The sequence below is a fragment of the Elephantulus edwardii genome, unplaced genomic scaffold, assembly GCF_000299155.1.
Source record: "Elephantulus edwardii isolate Elephantulus edwardi_28Jun2011 unplaced genomic scaffold, EleEdw1.0 scaffold00082, whole genome shotgun sequence".
NCBI classification, from domain to species: Eukaryota; Metazoa; Chordata; class Mammalia; order Macroscelidea; family Macroscelididae; genus Elephantulus; species Elephantulus edwardii.
The window spans coordinates 11,857,611-11,873,867 of record NW_006399832.1 but is presented as its reverse complement, the minus strand read 5'-3'; the positions used below and the strand labels follow the sequence as shown (position 1 = coordinate 11,873,867).

The 16,257-nt window shown below is 39.3% G+C and overlaps 1 protein-coding gene across 4 annotated transcripts in view; it reads right to left on the bottom strand.

The window, feature by feature from the left end:
- The window catches only part of VCAN (versican), a 151,955-nt gene that overhangs the window by 126,990 nt on the left and 8,708 nt on the right, over positions 1-16,257 (bottom strand). For 3 of the 4 annotated variants that reach the window (XM_006889868.1, XM_006889870.1, XM_006889869.1), the window contains exon 1: positions 4,831-4,900. In XM_006889868.1, the coding sequence (XP_006889930.1) occupies positions 4,831-4,900 (70 nt within the window). Of the gene's footprint in view, positions 1-4,830; positions 4,907-16,257 lie in introns of those variants that run through there. The other variant, XM_006889871.1, reaches the window with a different exon arrangement.

Genomic DNA, 16,257 nt, shown 5'->3' with positions numbered 1-16,257 from the left:
AGGTGTGCCTGATTCAGGCCATGGTTTTTTCTGTCACTTGCTGTGCATCTGACAGCCAGATAATGACTAAGGATGACAGAAGAAAAACTGAAGCCTTTGAGCTATGGTGTTAGAGAGGAGTGCTGAAAATCTCATTGACTGCCAAAATAAAAACAAACAAACCGATACACATCTTGAAGAAGGTGCAGTCAGAATGTGCACTGGAGGCAAAGATGTTAAAGCTTTGTCTTACATACTTTGGGCCATACTGCTAGAAGAGGTTACTCTTTGAAGAATGACATCATGATTGGAAAGGTATAGGAATGGTGAAGGAGAAGAAGACCTTCAACCAGGTGGATTGACACAGCGACTGCAGCAATGGGCTCAAGTTTGTCATGGATTGTGAGGACGGCACAAGATAGAACAGGCTTCAGATTTGTTGTTCACTGGGTTGCTATGGGCCACACTGGACTTGATGACACCTAACAACAACAACAGCAGTAACAGTCCGTAAGGAGTTGCACTGCTAATCAAAGGTGTTGCTTCTCTGGTAGCCTGAATCAAACTGTGGCTACAAGGGAGAGAGATGGGCATTTTTTTGTATACTCAATCTTGGTTCCTGAGGGTAATAAGAGCACTGGGTAACTAGAAATAAATTCTCTGCATCAAAATGTTTTATGGAGGGGTGAGGACAGGTAAGTGCGAAACCACAGGGCTGCACAGTTTGGTGACTGGAGAGAGAAGGGAAGCAAATGGGAAGGATCCAGGCAAAAAAGACAGGGTAATTATGGACATGGTCCAATAGTAATTAATATTATAAAACATAATGCAGGAGAATGCTTGCAAGAAACGCAATGTGAATGAAAAATAGTGTGAAACACAATGTATATAAACTTTATAAGCAAACCAACAAAAAATAGAAAATAGAGTGTATGTATATAACCTAATGCAAAGGAATTATTATATGAAAACCAATAAAAATATTTTTTAAAAACTGAAAAAACAAAATAAAAAAGAATTTTTTAATTTCTTTTTTTTAATTAATTTTAATGACAGTTTACAAAGACTTATTATTTCCAATCATTCATTGCTGCACTTTGTCCCTGTCCATTCCCTCCCCACAAATCACTCTTCACCTTGAAAAGAAAAAGAAAAACTCCCTCATTGTTAAAGAAATGTTTTTTTAAAAACTTAGTTGAGTGCATCATGCTATCCTTAAAAAAAAAAAGCCTGCTACCTGCAGGAACTTGTGTGAAAGTCCAACAATACAAAGAATAAAAATTAATCTTAACAAAAACTTCCTGTTGCCACCAGATGGTTTTAGTCTAAATGAGTACTATAAAGGGAGAAAGTATTGTAAAGGAGAAAGATCTAAATAATGAATGATCAATTATCCTTCATTCTCTGTCAGTGAATTCTGCCAACTAAGGATTATGACATAAACTCCATCTGCACAATTTGACCAAACACACACACACATACATGCAGAGAGAAATCTTGGCCAAATAGATGTCAGATTGAGAATATGGGAATTTATCACTCTCAACTGATAAATATCACTCTCATTCATTCAGTGACTCATGACTATGCATGACTCCATCTCTTTACTCTTTGAAGAATATGTAAATAACTAGATTAGTGAAAGACAATTTCTGATTAGCACAGTTTGTCATTTAATATAATGGAAATTGCTAAAGCAAAGAGCTTCTCAAATGTTAAAGTCAATAATCAGTACATAATGCATTCATTCATTTTTCTCCTTGATCTCTTGAGGACCTTGGAATAAACAAGTGAAAATTTTAAAATTAAAATTCCTTGTCTTCATTCAACAGATTGCTGCTGTAATCATTACTTCAGACTTGGTAAATTTGTTTTGTGTAAATCATACATTTTTCTGCTGTGCATCTTATTTGAAAAAATTAAATTCTTCTGAAATTAACGCATTGATAATTCTATCTCCTAATAATAATGATCAATTTTCAAATAATTGAATCTTGGAGTAAAGTATAACACAGGGCTTAAGGATATGAGTTCTGGAACTTGAGTGCCTGAGTTCGATTCCTGGCACCATTACTGGCTTGCTGTGCGATTGTGCACGTTAGCTGAGTCTCAAGGCTCTGTGCTAAAATGTCCTTCTCTGAAAAATGGGGGAAAGTTATGGTTATATGAATAACCCTATCATATGCTTAGAAAAGAGTCTGGCACATAGAAATCACTCAATATTGTTGCTATTATAATTAATTTTTATTGTAATTTGAGTGAAAGTTTACAAAGCAGTTTTATTCTTCATACACTTACTTTTTAGAACATTGATTACAGTACTCACAATGTAATTGCATTCTTACCATTTCCTCCATGTAATTTTCATTTCTAGTGGTCTATCCTACCTCTCTCTACCCTTCAGGGATTTATCCTAAGGCAAAGACTGTTCTTTCGAACTTCCATGGGTGAGTGCCTCTCTGGTGCTACTGGCCACCTTACAGTGAGTTCTGCTCTAGATTTGAAGGTTGACTAAAGACCACAGTCTCAAGGTTTCTCCTAGTTTCTACTGAACCAATAATCTTGGCCTTTTTTATGTTGTTGATTTGGCTTGGGATTTCCCCCCATTTTATTCACAGCTTTCCAAATCTATTGTGATCCCTTCTAGAATGGTCATCAGGAAGAGCCGGGAACCATCTAGTTCTCCTGGTTTTCGGGTCATGGAGGTTGAAGTTTGAGGTATCATTAGTCTTTTGGACTAATTGTTTCAACAGTCCATCTCTGTTTTTCTTTCTTGTCATTGTTCCAGACAATGAGATTAGTAATGTTCACTTCAGATTACTGCACGCTGTCAATTATTCTGTATTAGAATACTGTCAAGGAACTACCACATAAGTATTCCACTTGCCACTGATTTTATGACTTGTTTCTTTGTTTTAAGTAGAAAGTCTAGAAACTGTATTTAAAGTGGAGGAATGTCAACTTTCTCCCTCAAGGATCTTCCAAAAACTTTTCTGTAATTTCCCTTCCAATACTGCCTACCCAACTAACTCCTACATCTTTTCTATACCCTCTCTCTGCATTGAAGGCTGTTGTCCTTTTCTCTCTGTGATCGTTGTTGTTATTGTTAAGTGCCGTAGTGTGACTCACAGCAGCCCCATCTATGATCAGCAGACCTGACCCTTGGTCTATCCTGTGCCTTCCTCATCATCTTTGACAAACTCGAACCCAATGCTGCAGCCATCATGTCGAGCCATCTCATTGAGAGTCTTCCTCTCTTTCTCTGACATGTGGGTACTTAATTATCTAACTATGTTCATGAGGACAACTCCAAGACTATGAACATACAAGTGGAACTTATGCTCAAATAGCCATCTAAAAAGCTCATGCAGATACCCATGATTTGCTTACCTGCTTACTAGTTCACTTATTAACTCAACACATAAAATAATTAAGTGCTGAAATGTGCCAGGAACTCTGCTAGAAAATTAAAAACGGCCGTCCCCATAGCCAAGCCCATTCTCGATGGTGTCGCTCCATTATTATTTCCATCAATCAGAAATTGCCTCGTTCGTTTACTTGTGTAGTGCTTGTTTACCAAAATGTAAAAGATTAAATTACAGATTAATTAGGACAATGTATGTCCATTGTGGCTCATGGAACACAAAAGAATGCTCGTAATGGCAAATAAACAGATGGACAGAAAAAGAGAGAGACAGACAGATAGACAGACAGGCAGGCAGACTTACTTAAGTGTTATATGTTATGGAAGCAGAACTGTAGAATAGGAAAGAAGTTTTACATGTGGAAAATTGAAGTATGAAAATAAATGTCTGAAATTGTTTCAGAACAGCTGAGATATAGGCTGAGCATGGGGAAGAAGTGAAAACTGAGTCTAGAGAGGTATACTAAGCAGAAGCCAACACAATAAAACTTGGTGTTGTCTACTTGATCTTAATTAAAGTTCTTATGTATAGTTCCTTCAATACATTAAGTAATAAAATTTGAATTCTAGAATACTCATTGTTGTTGTTGTTAAGTGCCGTAGAGTCATAAGTGACTAATAGCAAACCTATGAACGAAAGTCCTCAACACTTGTGTGACTTTCATGCTTTCTCCAGTTCCATAGGGTTTTCGGAGGCAAGCTATTATGGAAGTGGATGCCACTCCTGCTTCTAAGCTTGTTTTGATGAGGGAGCTCCACAAAACACTGTCCGCCATGGGTAACCATTTACACATTTGACACATTAATGCTCATTAAGTAAATATGAACTCTAAAGCTCAGGGGGAAAATAATACAAAGGGAAGCTCTGCAGGGAGTTGCAACGTTACTCTAAAGCCCATGCCACTCTGGTGGCTCCAATCCACCAATAGCTACAAGACAGAAAGATGGCCAGTTTGGAAACCCAATGGAGAGTCAACTATGAGTTGGTTGAGATTCAACTGCAGTGAGTTTTTAGTTTAATTACTTTAAAAAAGAAAAAGGCAAGCCAAAACTTGGTTGTCACAGTTCTCTTACCTGTTAAATAATCTTTCTTGTGACTAGAAAAATCTTTAAGTCGCATTAAAAAAGGTGGATTTTAAGAATATTCCAAATGTCATTTATGAGCCTTTGCTCAACAATTGGAGAGTAATGTGGAGCATTACTAAAAGTCCCTTTACTTCTTTAAATGTCTGTTGTTTACGACTTTGTTTTGGCTTTCTTATTTTAAACATGATTTTTAGCCAAATTATATTGCCAGGAGAAAATTTTCAGCATTAATTATATTTTAAAAAAAATTTCATTCTCAATCAAGCAGCATTGTCATTCTATGCTCAAGTCTTCAACTTTTGATTTCAAGTAGCACCAATGTAACTGTTACACATACTCACCTTTATGTAGTGCATGAGTTGCTACTAAAGCACAGAACATCCATAAGATGCTTTTTATGTTTATCAACATCTTGTCCTAGAAGTGAAGAAAAAGAAAAAGCAAGTCGTAAGCACTCATGTTTGTAGCAAATCATAAATTACATGTTATAAGTACACTGTATGCAGCAAAAACAGAAAACAGCTTCCCTCGGATTGTAAAAAAACAGGAGAGAACTTGTAACAGAAGAAATTGTTCCAGCCCTTTAATTATTAGTTTGACTCTCACCCAAGGCAGTAGTTACCAAAACAATTCCAGAACCCAATTTAGAGACATATAACAATGTGGAGTTGTGGGACAGCACAGCTGACTAGGAAAAACAATACAGACCACGGCCTAAGTAACGAGAGGCTAGGATCTATCCCAAAGAGAGAGGGTGACCACAAAATCTATTTAGAAACAGGAAACTGGTCACAGATGGAACAAAAGAAGATGGGGAAGCAAATGAAGGAGATGTTAAGAGGGAGGAGTTTGTATCAAATGTGAAGAGGAACCCACTAGTGATTCATCCTATGCTATAAAAACAGAATAGGGACTTCAGCAGACTTTTTAACACAGAGAGATAGACTCGATTTTGTCTCCAGGCGGCTGAACAAATAAAATACATGTATTACGAAGCCGTTTTAAATACAAAAGAGACTAGTGCTTGCCTTTGAGTTTTAAAGGCAATTTCAGAAGTTCTAAAATCTCAAAGATAAAAAGTCAAAGAAAACACGCTGTGCTGTAAATCAAGAAGCCCTGTCCTTTGCTTTGTTATTAATTTATTATCTTGTGACTTTGGGAAAGACATTTAGCAATCTGAGTCTCAAAAAGGCCCTTTCAACTCAAATTTCTGAAAAGCTATGATTTTGAGAAGAAATACCAGTGTCAGAGAGCATCCAGACAGACTCAGCCTCAGAAGAACTGTGGAAGACAACTTGTTCTCCACAGCGCTGCCCTTCCCAGCTACATTTAGCACAATTCCATAACAGATGTTGTTGGCTCGCTACCCAGTAGCCATTGCTCTTTCTTCTTTCCAATAAAACTGATTCCATCTCAGGATTTTCCTCCCTTCTTGTGGCTATGTGCTTTAGAAGAGCTCTAGTCAAAAGGGAATTTTACTGCTAGCCCTAAGACTGTGCCTCTCTAGCTTTTCAAATCAAGCAGAAGCTCCTTGGGAGAAAGAATAACATTCTCTTCTCCTGTGACTTACCCTGGAACCCCAATGCAGGCTCTGCTATGAGTTGTTTCCTACGGGACTGCAATGCATAGGAGGGGGTTTGGGTTTTATTTGACTGGGGTGGGGGGGAATTGTTTGTTTTATTTTGTTTTCAGCACAAACTCAGATCAAGGGTATACTCCTAATTATCCTAAATTAATTATAGTGGTCACATTTGCTTTGCCAGGAACATTTTTTCTGAAGGCATATGTGATGCAGTTTTAGCCAATGAGATGTGAGAGATCATTGCTGGATCACCCTTGAAAAAGTTACAGTCATCTTGTGAAAAGAAAAATGAGATACATGCTTGATTTTTCTTCAGTGGACATTATCACGACAGCATATTTCCCCTGAAGCTATTCTGCCAGGGACTTGTGAGTGTGTAATATAGCACCTGTGAATGAAACCAAACATCAGGAGAGCCAAGGCTTAAATTAGTATAAGTTAGACACAGATGAAACTCAAACTTTGGGCTTTTTTATGTGAACTGTTAAATAAGACAAAGTTGGACAATCACCCCTCACTAGATTTAGTGACACAGAAAACCCATTGCAGGATCAGCTATGAGTTGATGCTGTCTTGACAACAATGAATACAGTATACTTGGTTGGTTGGTTTTGCTGTTGTAGTAATTAGGTGTTGTGAAGTCAACTACAATTCATAATAACAACCATAAGAACACAAAAGATTAGAACCTTGCCCTGTCCTGTGCCACCCTTACAGTCTCCACCATGTTCAAACTCATTGTTGCAACCACTTTGTCAATCCATCTCTTTGCTAGGCCTCTTTATCTCTGACTCTCTAGTTTTCCCAGTAGGATGCCTTTTTCTAACAACTGGTATCTCCTAGAAACATGCCCAAAAGACATGAAATGAAGCTTCACTCACCTTTCACTCTGGCTGCACTTCCTCCATCATAGATGTTTGGAGGGTGGACGGGTTGGTAGTCCATATGATATCATATTCTTCACCAACAACACAACTCAAAGGCATCAATTCTTCTTTCCTTTCCTTTAGTCACGGTCTGACTTTCAGATGCATATGAAACAACTGACAATACCCTGGCCTGAGTCAGGCACACTTTAATATTTAAACTGACATTGTTGCTCTTACACCTTTCAAGAGATCCTTGACAGCAAATTTTCCCCAAGGTAGCATGTCTTTTGGTTTCTTGATTGCTGCTACAATGAAAACGAAACAAATTCCTTGATGACTTCAACCGTTTCTTCATTGTATCATCATGTTGCCGATTGGCCCAATTGTAAGAATTTTTGTTTTCATGATGTTAATATGTAATTCATACTGAAGACTGTTAGCCTTTGATCTTCAGTAAGTGCTTTAAGTTCTCTTCACTTTCAGTAACTAGATTGTGTCATCTGCCTGTTTCAGGCTGTTGATGAGTTTTCTCCATTCATCTTCATAAATCTTCTCTGATTATTTGTTCAGTATGTGTGCTATCTCCATATCTTTTTAATCTGTATGTGGAACAGATTGTCCGGAAGGCTGGGCTCTATGAGGAGAAGTGTGGCATCAGGATTGGAAGTAGACTCATCAACAATCTGCATTATGCAGATGACATAGCCCTGCTTCCTGGAACTGAGGAGGACCTATAGTGTTTGCTGCAAAAGGTCAAGGACTGCAGCCCTCAATATGGATTGAAGCTCAACATCAAGAAATTAACGATTCTCACCACTGGTATGCTTGGCAGCATCATGATAGATGATGATGAAGAGATTGAAATTGTTAACAGCTTCTGTTTGCTTGGCTCTACAATCAACCCTCTTGGTACCAGCAATCAGGAAATTAAAAGATGTAGTGCATTGGAAAAGTCTTCTGTCAGAGACCTCTCCAAAGTACTGAAGAGCAATGATGTCACTCTGGAGACTAAAGTGCGCATGATACAGGCCATGGTCTTTGCAATTACTTTCTATGCATCAGAGACCTGGACAATGACTAGGGAGGACAGAAGGACAATTGATGCCTTTGAGCTTTGGTGCTGGAGAAGAGTATTGAATGCACCATAGCCTCCTAAGAGAACGAAAAAGTTCGTACAGCAGAGGGTGAAACCAGACAGCTCCTTGGAGGCAAGTATTCTGAAGCTTCATCAGACATACTGTGGACATATTGCAAGGCGGGTTCAGTCCTGGGAGAGGGATGTCATGTTTGGGAGGTGGAGGGACAGAACAGGAGAGGAAGACTCTCGATGAGATGGATTGATTCAGTGACTGGGTTAATGAGGGGTAGGTGTATCAGAGAAAATAAAGATTGGCACAGGATAGAGCAGGGTTTAGGGCTGTTTGTTGTACATGGGGTCGCTATGAGTCATAGGTGACGCGGCCGTATATAACAACAACAACAACATACAGATTGAAAAGATATGGAGAAAGGATACAACAGATATGCACACCTTACTTAATTTTAAACTATGCATATTACTTTATTCTGTTTGAACTACTGTCTTTTGGTGTAATACAGGTGCCACATGAGCACAGTTGTGTTCTGGAATTCTTATTCTTCATAAACCTAAAACAGTATAAATTGCAGGCCTTTTGATAAGTCACAATGAAATGTATACACTTGCTAACCTCAAATTAACCTGGATAATTATGTTTATAATATATCAAATTTTTACTGAGATATGTTAATACACTTAGTAAAAAACTAACTGGGAAATTTCAAACAGTTCTACATTTCTGAATTTTTTAAGCTGTCACTCCAAGCAGAAAATATTTACCATATATATCAGTTCTATCAGTTTTATTTTCAATTGTAAAACCAAAATTAAACTTTAGCTTGTATCAAAAAATGCTGTGAAAGAAAATATATTCTGTGTATATTATCATAACAAAAAATAAACCTCTCTTTGGAGGCAATGATTTTGAAGCTCTGTCTCACATACTTTGGGCCTGTAGCCAGGAGGGACAAGTCCTTGAAGATGGACAGCATGCTTGGAAGGGTAGAAGGACAGCATGATGTTGTTCTTGTTGTTAAGTGCCGTTGAGTCGTAGGTGACTCATGAATGAAAGACTCATGAACGAAAGACCTGGACACCTGTATAACTTTCATCGTTTCTCCAGGTTCATAGGGTTTCCGGAGGCAAACTTTTACGGAAGTGGATGCCACTCCTGCTTCCAAGCTTGTTTTAATTGGGGAGCTCCACCAAACACTGTCCATCATGGGTAACCATTAACACATTTGCCACATCAGTGTCACAGTGTTCAATCTCACAGCAACCACAAGTTACCTCTGTACAGCACGTGGACAGCATAGGAGAGAAAAATAAACCCGGATGAGATGCATTGTTCAGTAACTGGAGCAATGGAGGTAAATGTGTCGGAGACAATAAGATTGGCTCAGGATTGACAGTGCTCAGAGCTACAGTACATAAGGTCACTATTAGTCTCAGGTGATTTGATAGTACATAACAACAACTTTAGTTATACTTTTAAAGAATAATTTCCTACTTCCCTTCAAGAAAAAATGTTCTCTGGTTTCTTGTTTGTTCGTTGTTTGTTCTGGTTTTTTAAATTGGCTTTTTAAGGAAACCTTTACAGTATAACACTTGAAGTCTAGTTTCTGTTGTCCAATAGCTCTGAGTTTAAATTCTGTATTTCTCCCTATAGCTGTTACTCTAGTAAAGTTATTAATTCTTTTTTAAATTTTTTAAAAGTTATTAATTCTTCAAATCACATTTTTTCTAGTTATTTAGTAGTAAAAATAGGTAATAGTGCCACTTTGAGAACTGATTTGAAACATTAGACATAAAAAATACACTTCAGCTTCAAAGTGTGTTTAATACTAAATATTTATTATTAAAAGCAACTGGAACAGCACATTAACAAAGAATTGCTAGATGTGCAGGTTGGGTTTAGATGAGGCAATGGCACTACAGATATTATAGCCAATGTTAGATGGATCTTAGATTGAAAGCAGACTGTACCAGAGGGATGTCTGTGTTTCACTGACTATGCAAAGGCTGTGTGGATGACAGCAAACCCTGAGAAGAATGGGAATTCCAGAACACTTCACTGTGCTTATAAGAAATCTATAATTGGACCAGGAGGCAGTCATCAGAACAGAACAAGAAAATATTGTATGGTTCAAAACCAGGAAAGGTGTACACCAGACATGTGTCCTATCTCCATACCTTTTCAATCTATATGTAGAACAGATTATCCAGGAGGCTGGGCTCTAGGAGGAGGAACGTGGTATCAGGATTAGAGAAGGACTCATCAGTAATCTGCATTATACAAATGTCACAACCTTGCTTGCCAAAACTAAGGAGAACCTGAGGCATTTGCTGGAGAAGGTCAAGGACTACAGTCAGTCTTCAATATGGATTGAAGTTCAACATCAAGAAGACAGTTTCTCACTACCAGGCCAAGTGACAGCATCATGATAGACAGTGAAGAGAATGAGATTGCTAACAACTTCAGCTTGCTTGCCTCCATAATCAACACTCTTAGTACCAACAGCTAGGAAATCTTAAGACAAACTGCATTGGGGAAATCTGCTATGAACGATCTCTCCAGAGTACTGAAGAACAATGTCAGCCCAGAGACTAGGATGTGCCTGATCCAGGCCATAGTCTTCACAATTGTTTGCTATGCATCAGAGGGCTGGACAGTAACTAAGGATGATAGAAGAATTGATGCCCTTGATTTGTGGTGCTGGGGAAGACTATTGAATGTGAACTACGGACTGGGAAGAGAGCAAACAGTCCTGGAAAGGGTAAAACCAGGATGTTCTTTGGAGGCAAGGATTTTGAAGCTACGTCTGACATACTTTGGGCATGTTGCAAGGAGAGACCTGTCTTGGAAAGGGACATCACGCTTATCCATAGAAGGATCTCCGCCAACATAATTTACTGCCTCTGAAGAAAAGCTCCTGGAGGGCCAACTATGAGTTGGTTTCGACTAAACAGGAGATAGCAACAAGCATTAAGAGAGCTCTGGTGTCGCGGTCTGCAGGGAGTTGCACCCCAAAGCCAAGATGGTTCCTCTGTGGTGGTATATGTCCCCAAGGGGCAACTTAGAAGAAAAATGGGCAGTCTCCTCCTATCCAATTTAGTCTCCTTATACAGCCTCCATATGGCTGGTGAGTCGGTTCTGATTCGATGACAGTGAGCTGAGTTACAGAACAGTAAGAACTCTGGTGGCATAGTGCATTAAAGCAACTGCTACAATGGGCTAGTGCACAGCAGAGATTGTGAGGACAGCACAGGACAGGCCAGTGTTGAACACAGGACTGTTGTGAGCTGGAGCTCATTTAATGGCATCTAACAACATTTCCATTGTCATGTTCAGAACTTACTGCTAAGGGATGTTTGCAGACTAAATGAATAACCAATCTCTTCATGCTCTGTGGGCACGTAAATTGTAAAAAGAGTGACCGCAGCATGGAGATGTCTGAGACTCACCTCTACTAATTGCACAAGGGCAAACTGTCCCCATCAACAGCATCCACAACACAATACCAATTCCCATGTCCCCCTCATTCTCTCACCTACTTCTGATTCTCACACCAATCCTATACAGGGTCCAAAATCCATCACAGTAGCTACACCAATTTCACACAATCATACTCATGATTACAAGTTACAACTCAAGTTGGCGACAGGATTCCAATTTTCAAGACAGGTTGTTTTTTTGTTTTGTTTAAGTCTTTCAGCCTTGAAGCTGAAAACCCTCTTAGTCCCATACATTATGGCATCTCCCATCCCTCCACTCCATGGCTTCCAACAAGGTTTGATAAATACCACTGGCTCTGACTCCACAGGGCAGAAGTCCCAGGTCAGAAGACTCATCTTGTGGTGGGTCTGTGGTTCTTGGTTGAAGCCACTGATGCTCTCGTGAAGGTCCCAGTATGAACTGGGGCAGGAATCTCTAGCCCCAAAGAATCTGCATACAACAGTCTCTGCTGCTGCTTCTTTGCTGATAGTGACATAATCCATTTCTACTGCTGAATATGCTCAGTTTAAATCCGGTGGAATGGCCAAACTGGATAGAATAACACAACCTATTTGTATGCTCCTACCATGTGGAGAAGGCCACAGCAATGGCCTACAAAAGCCATTTGGAAGTAGTGAAGACTGACTCGCCACATAGCCTAGTTAAATGTGCAATACATTTTCATTAGTCCAGTTGACTAATTAACATGGTCATTCACTCATTGTTGTTGAGTCCCAAGTGACTCAGCTGCCTCTTCCACAGGACTTCTGGAGACTGTTGATCCCATGGGAGGGGATGGCCCATCTTTCTCCCTCAGAGCCAGGGCTAGTGCATCCAAACCACCAGAGGGTGCAACCTTTGAGTGAGTAATGGAAGTTCTTATAAACTACGTTACTAGAATTCCCTGTCTAATATTCCTATTTATTATTTGTTATTGTGATTGATGTCTTGGAAAAAGCACAGCCAGACAACTTCTTGGAGGCAAAGATGGCAAAGCACTGTCAGTCATACTTTGGACATATTGCTAGGAAGGGCTATTCCTTGGAAAGAGACCTATGTTTAGAAAGATTTAGGGTCAGCAAAAGAGAGGAATACCCTCAATGAGATAGATTGACACAGTGACTGCAGCAATGGACTCAAATGTGTCAGAGATGATGAGATGGCACAGGATAGGGCAAGGTTCAGATCTGTTCTTCATAAGAGTTTCTATGAGTCATAGTCAACTTGATGTCACCTAATAACAATACCAGCAATATTTGCCTTATACCAAGAGTTGCAGATCACTTAACCAAATCAGAGAAAAGGAGTGATTCTAATGAAAAATGAAGTTAAGATGTAGAAAGCAACATTGTTCATGAAAGAGTTCACCATATAGCTCAGATCTTTGAATTCTCTTGAGTCAGATCTGGCAACGCAACAAAACAGTCAGATTCATATTCCATCTGGTACATCATGGACATTGACCAAGCAGCATAGTCTCCCTTTGGTTCTCTGCCCTCTAGACCATCACCGTCCTACTTGGCCTCACATCTATTTCTGCTTTATGTTTGATCCCTTTGTTGCTATTGCTACATGTCACTGAATTGAGTAAATCTCATAGTGACTCTTTGAATATCAGATCTGAACCCTGCCCTATCCTGTGTCATCCACATCATCTCTGACATACTAGAGCCCATTGTTACAGTTACTGCATCAATCCATCTCATTGAGAGTCTTCCTTCACTGTCATTTTTCCAAACATAATTTCTGTCTCCAAGGACTGGTCCCTTATCACAACATGTCCAAAGTATGTAACATGAAGTTTCACTCTTTATCTCTAATGGACATCCTGGCTGCACTCTCTACAAGACATATTTGTTCATTCTCTTGTCAGTCCATGAAATAGTCAAGGTTCTTCCTCAGTGCCACAACTCAAGAGTATCAATTCTCTTTCTGTCATCTTTATTGACTCCCCAACTTTCAGATAAATAGCAAGCAACTGAAAAGACCATGGCTTGGATCAGGTGCACCTTAGTCTTTAAACTGAAACCCTTGCTCTTCAGCACTTTAGAAAGGTCCCTAACTACAGACTTTCCCAGTGTAACATGTCTTTAGAGTTTTGACTGTGAGTACCAAGATTATCAAATGTGAATCCATGTAAGATAAAATCATTGACAACTTCTATCTTTTCTCCATTTATCATGATGTTACCTATTGGCCCAGTGGTGAAGATTTTTGTTTTCTTGATGTTCAGATGTAATCCATATTGAAGGCCGTAGTCCTTGTTCTTTTGCAGTAAGCATTTCAAGTACTCTTCACTTTCAGCAAGCATAACACAGGTTGTTGATGAGTCCTCCTCCAATCCTAATACCACATTCTTCTTCAAAAAGCCTGGCTTCTTGAATGATTTGTTCACTAAATCCTAAATTAAATGTCCTCCTGAATTAAATTTAAACTCCTGAATGATTTGTCCTTGAATGATGCCAAAGGCTAAGTACTAAGACACGGGGTCATCAAATCTACCCAGAACACTTCAGTAAAAAGGCCTGGTAATTTACTTCTGAAAGACCACAGTCTTGAAAATCCTAAGGAGTGCATTTCTACTCTGACACCCATGAAGTCTTCATAAACTAGAATGGTCTTGACAACAATTGATTTGACTGGGATGTGTTAATTTCTTTGTTTTCAAGATATCCCCTTAAGTAAGTATTTCAAAAGCCCTGATAGTACACTGGTTAAGAACTCATCAGAGGTTGATAGTTCAAATCTATCCAGTGGCTCTGCATTAGAAAGAACTGGAGATGTGCTCCTATTAAAAGATTAATTTAGCCCATAGTAAAGGCTGAATAGTAGAGTGGTCTTGGGGGGAGAGGTTGCATAACAATGGAAGCATTTTTCTTTTTCATATCAAGGACAAGAGTGAATTGGGGGGCGGGGAGGGTGGGCAGGGAGAAAAGTGCAACAATGAACGACTGGAAACCCTAAGTCTCTGTAAACTTTCATGACACCATCGCCAGAGAAATAGTTTTGGGAGCTTTCCTGATCTTCTCATCTCAGGTACCATGGGGAAGACTAGCCAGGGACCCCGGAGGACGCCATGGCCAGAGAAATAGTTTTGGGACTCCGAGAAGGGAGAGAAGCAGAGCTTTCTTGATCTCCACACATTAAAATTAATAAAATATAAAAAAATACACTAAAAATAAGATTAATTTTAAAAAAATCCTCATTGTCATAGAGTCACAACTGACTCACAGCTGATCCTGCAGCAGGTCTTCAGAGGCTGTAAACTGCACAGGAGAGATTGTTCTTTTCCCATGAAACCATTGGTGAGTTTTCACTGCATGAGAGGTACCACCTTTAAATTTGCAACTCCTTATCTGCTATGCCACCAAGGCTCCTTCTATAAAGATTAAAACCTAGAAAACTCAATGGAATGGGATCCTTTGCCACTTGGGATCCACTAAGCGCTAAAGTCAGTATCACCTAACAACAACAACAGTAAAAGTAACTACCTCAGAACATTTTTACTGGCTGTTGCTGCCACAGAATTGTATTTCTGCCTCCTCATCTTCAGAGTCTATAGACTTTCACCCCATTTCTCTAATTTTCTTAAATTTTGTTCATACCCTTGGTTATTTTTGTTTTGTGTTTATGTATTATCAAGTTAGAACTCACAGCTGACCTTCTAGCAGGCTTTAAGAGGCAGTAAATTGTGTAGGAAGAGAATGCTCATCTTTCTGCTGCAGAGCAGCTGGTGGATTCGAACCCTTTGCCTTTGGCTGGCAGCACGGTCCTTGGTTATTATAAGGAGTGTTACTGTCTTTTGTCAAGCGTTGAAGACTCTCCTTCATAGGGTCGCTATGAGTCACCTGCAACTCCACAGCACTTAACAACAACAACAATTGTCTTTTGTGTCTGATCTTACTAAATGAAGAACTTCTAAACACTTCTTTCTTTGTGTTCAGCACCACCCCCTCACTTTAATCCCCATTTCTATTTTTCTATTCCTCTCTTTCCGTCTTAGAAGCAGTTTGTTAGTGATAAGAAGTCTGTCTCCATGGAAAGTCCTGAGAGATAGGAGCACCAGTTCCTATATTTAGCCCTCTACTCGTGTAAAGTCAATAAGAAGAGGAAAAGATGACTGAACAACGAAGCTGCAGCTGATTGAGACTGTTTAATTGCCTGGGAGACATGAGAGACAAGGTCAACAGAGTGCTAAATCCGTATCCTTGAAAACTGATGGCAGAGGACAAGGGCTGTGCCAGAGATGAGCTGTCTCAGCAGGAAAGGGCCAAGATCCCATTAAATAGATATTTAGTATTCACTCCTCGATCCCAGGGAAGCCTAGCTGAGTGAGGGTGACTTAAGGACGCAGACACAGTAGTTTTGTCTTCCATTCTGCTAATTAGTTACCCTAGACAACCAATTGTCTAGGATACTCCAGCCACAAATTGGTTGTAATGAACATTGCCTATCATGTTGCCTGTGGGTTCCTTCTCATAGGAGGTATAGTTGTAATGAAGAGAGAAGTCCCATGCTTTAGACAGGAAACAAAATTAATTTACTTCACAGGAGTACTGGCCTTGGATACATATCAGTAATCTGTGGCTAGATGTCTGGATTTAGCCTTGGGTAAGCTATTTCAGCAAGATTTTGCTTATCTATGATATCAGTGACATTGTGTGATTAATTTCTACACTCAGATGGCTCACTGTTTTTTGAGAATGGGAATAATTATGGATTTCTTTCAGTCAATTGAAACTG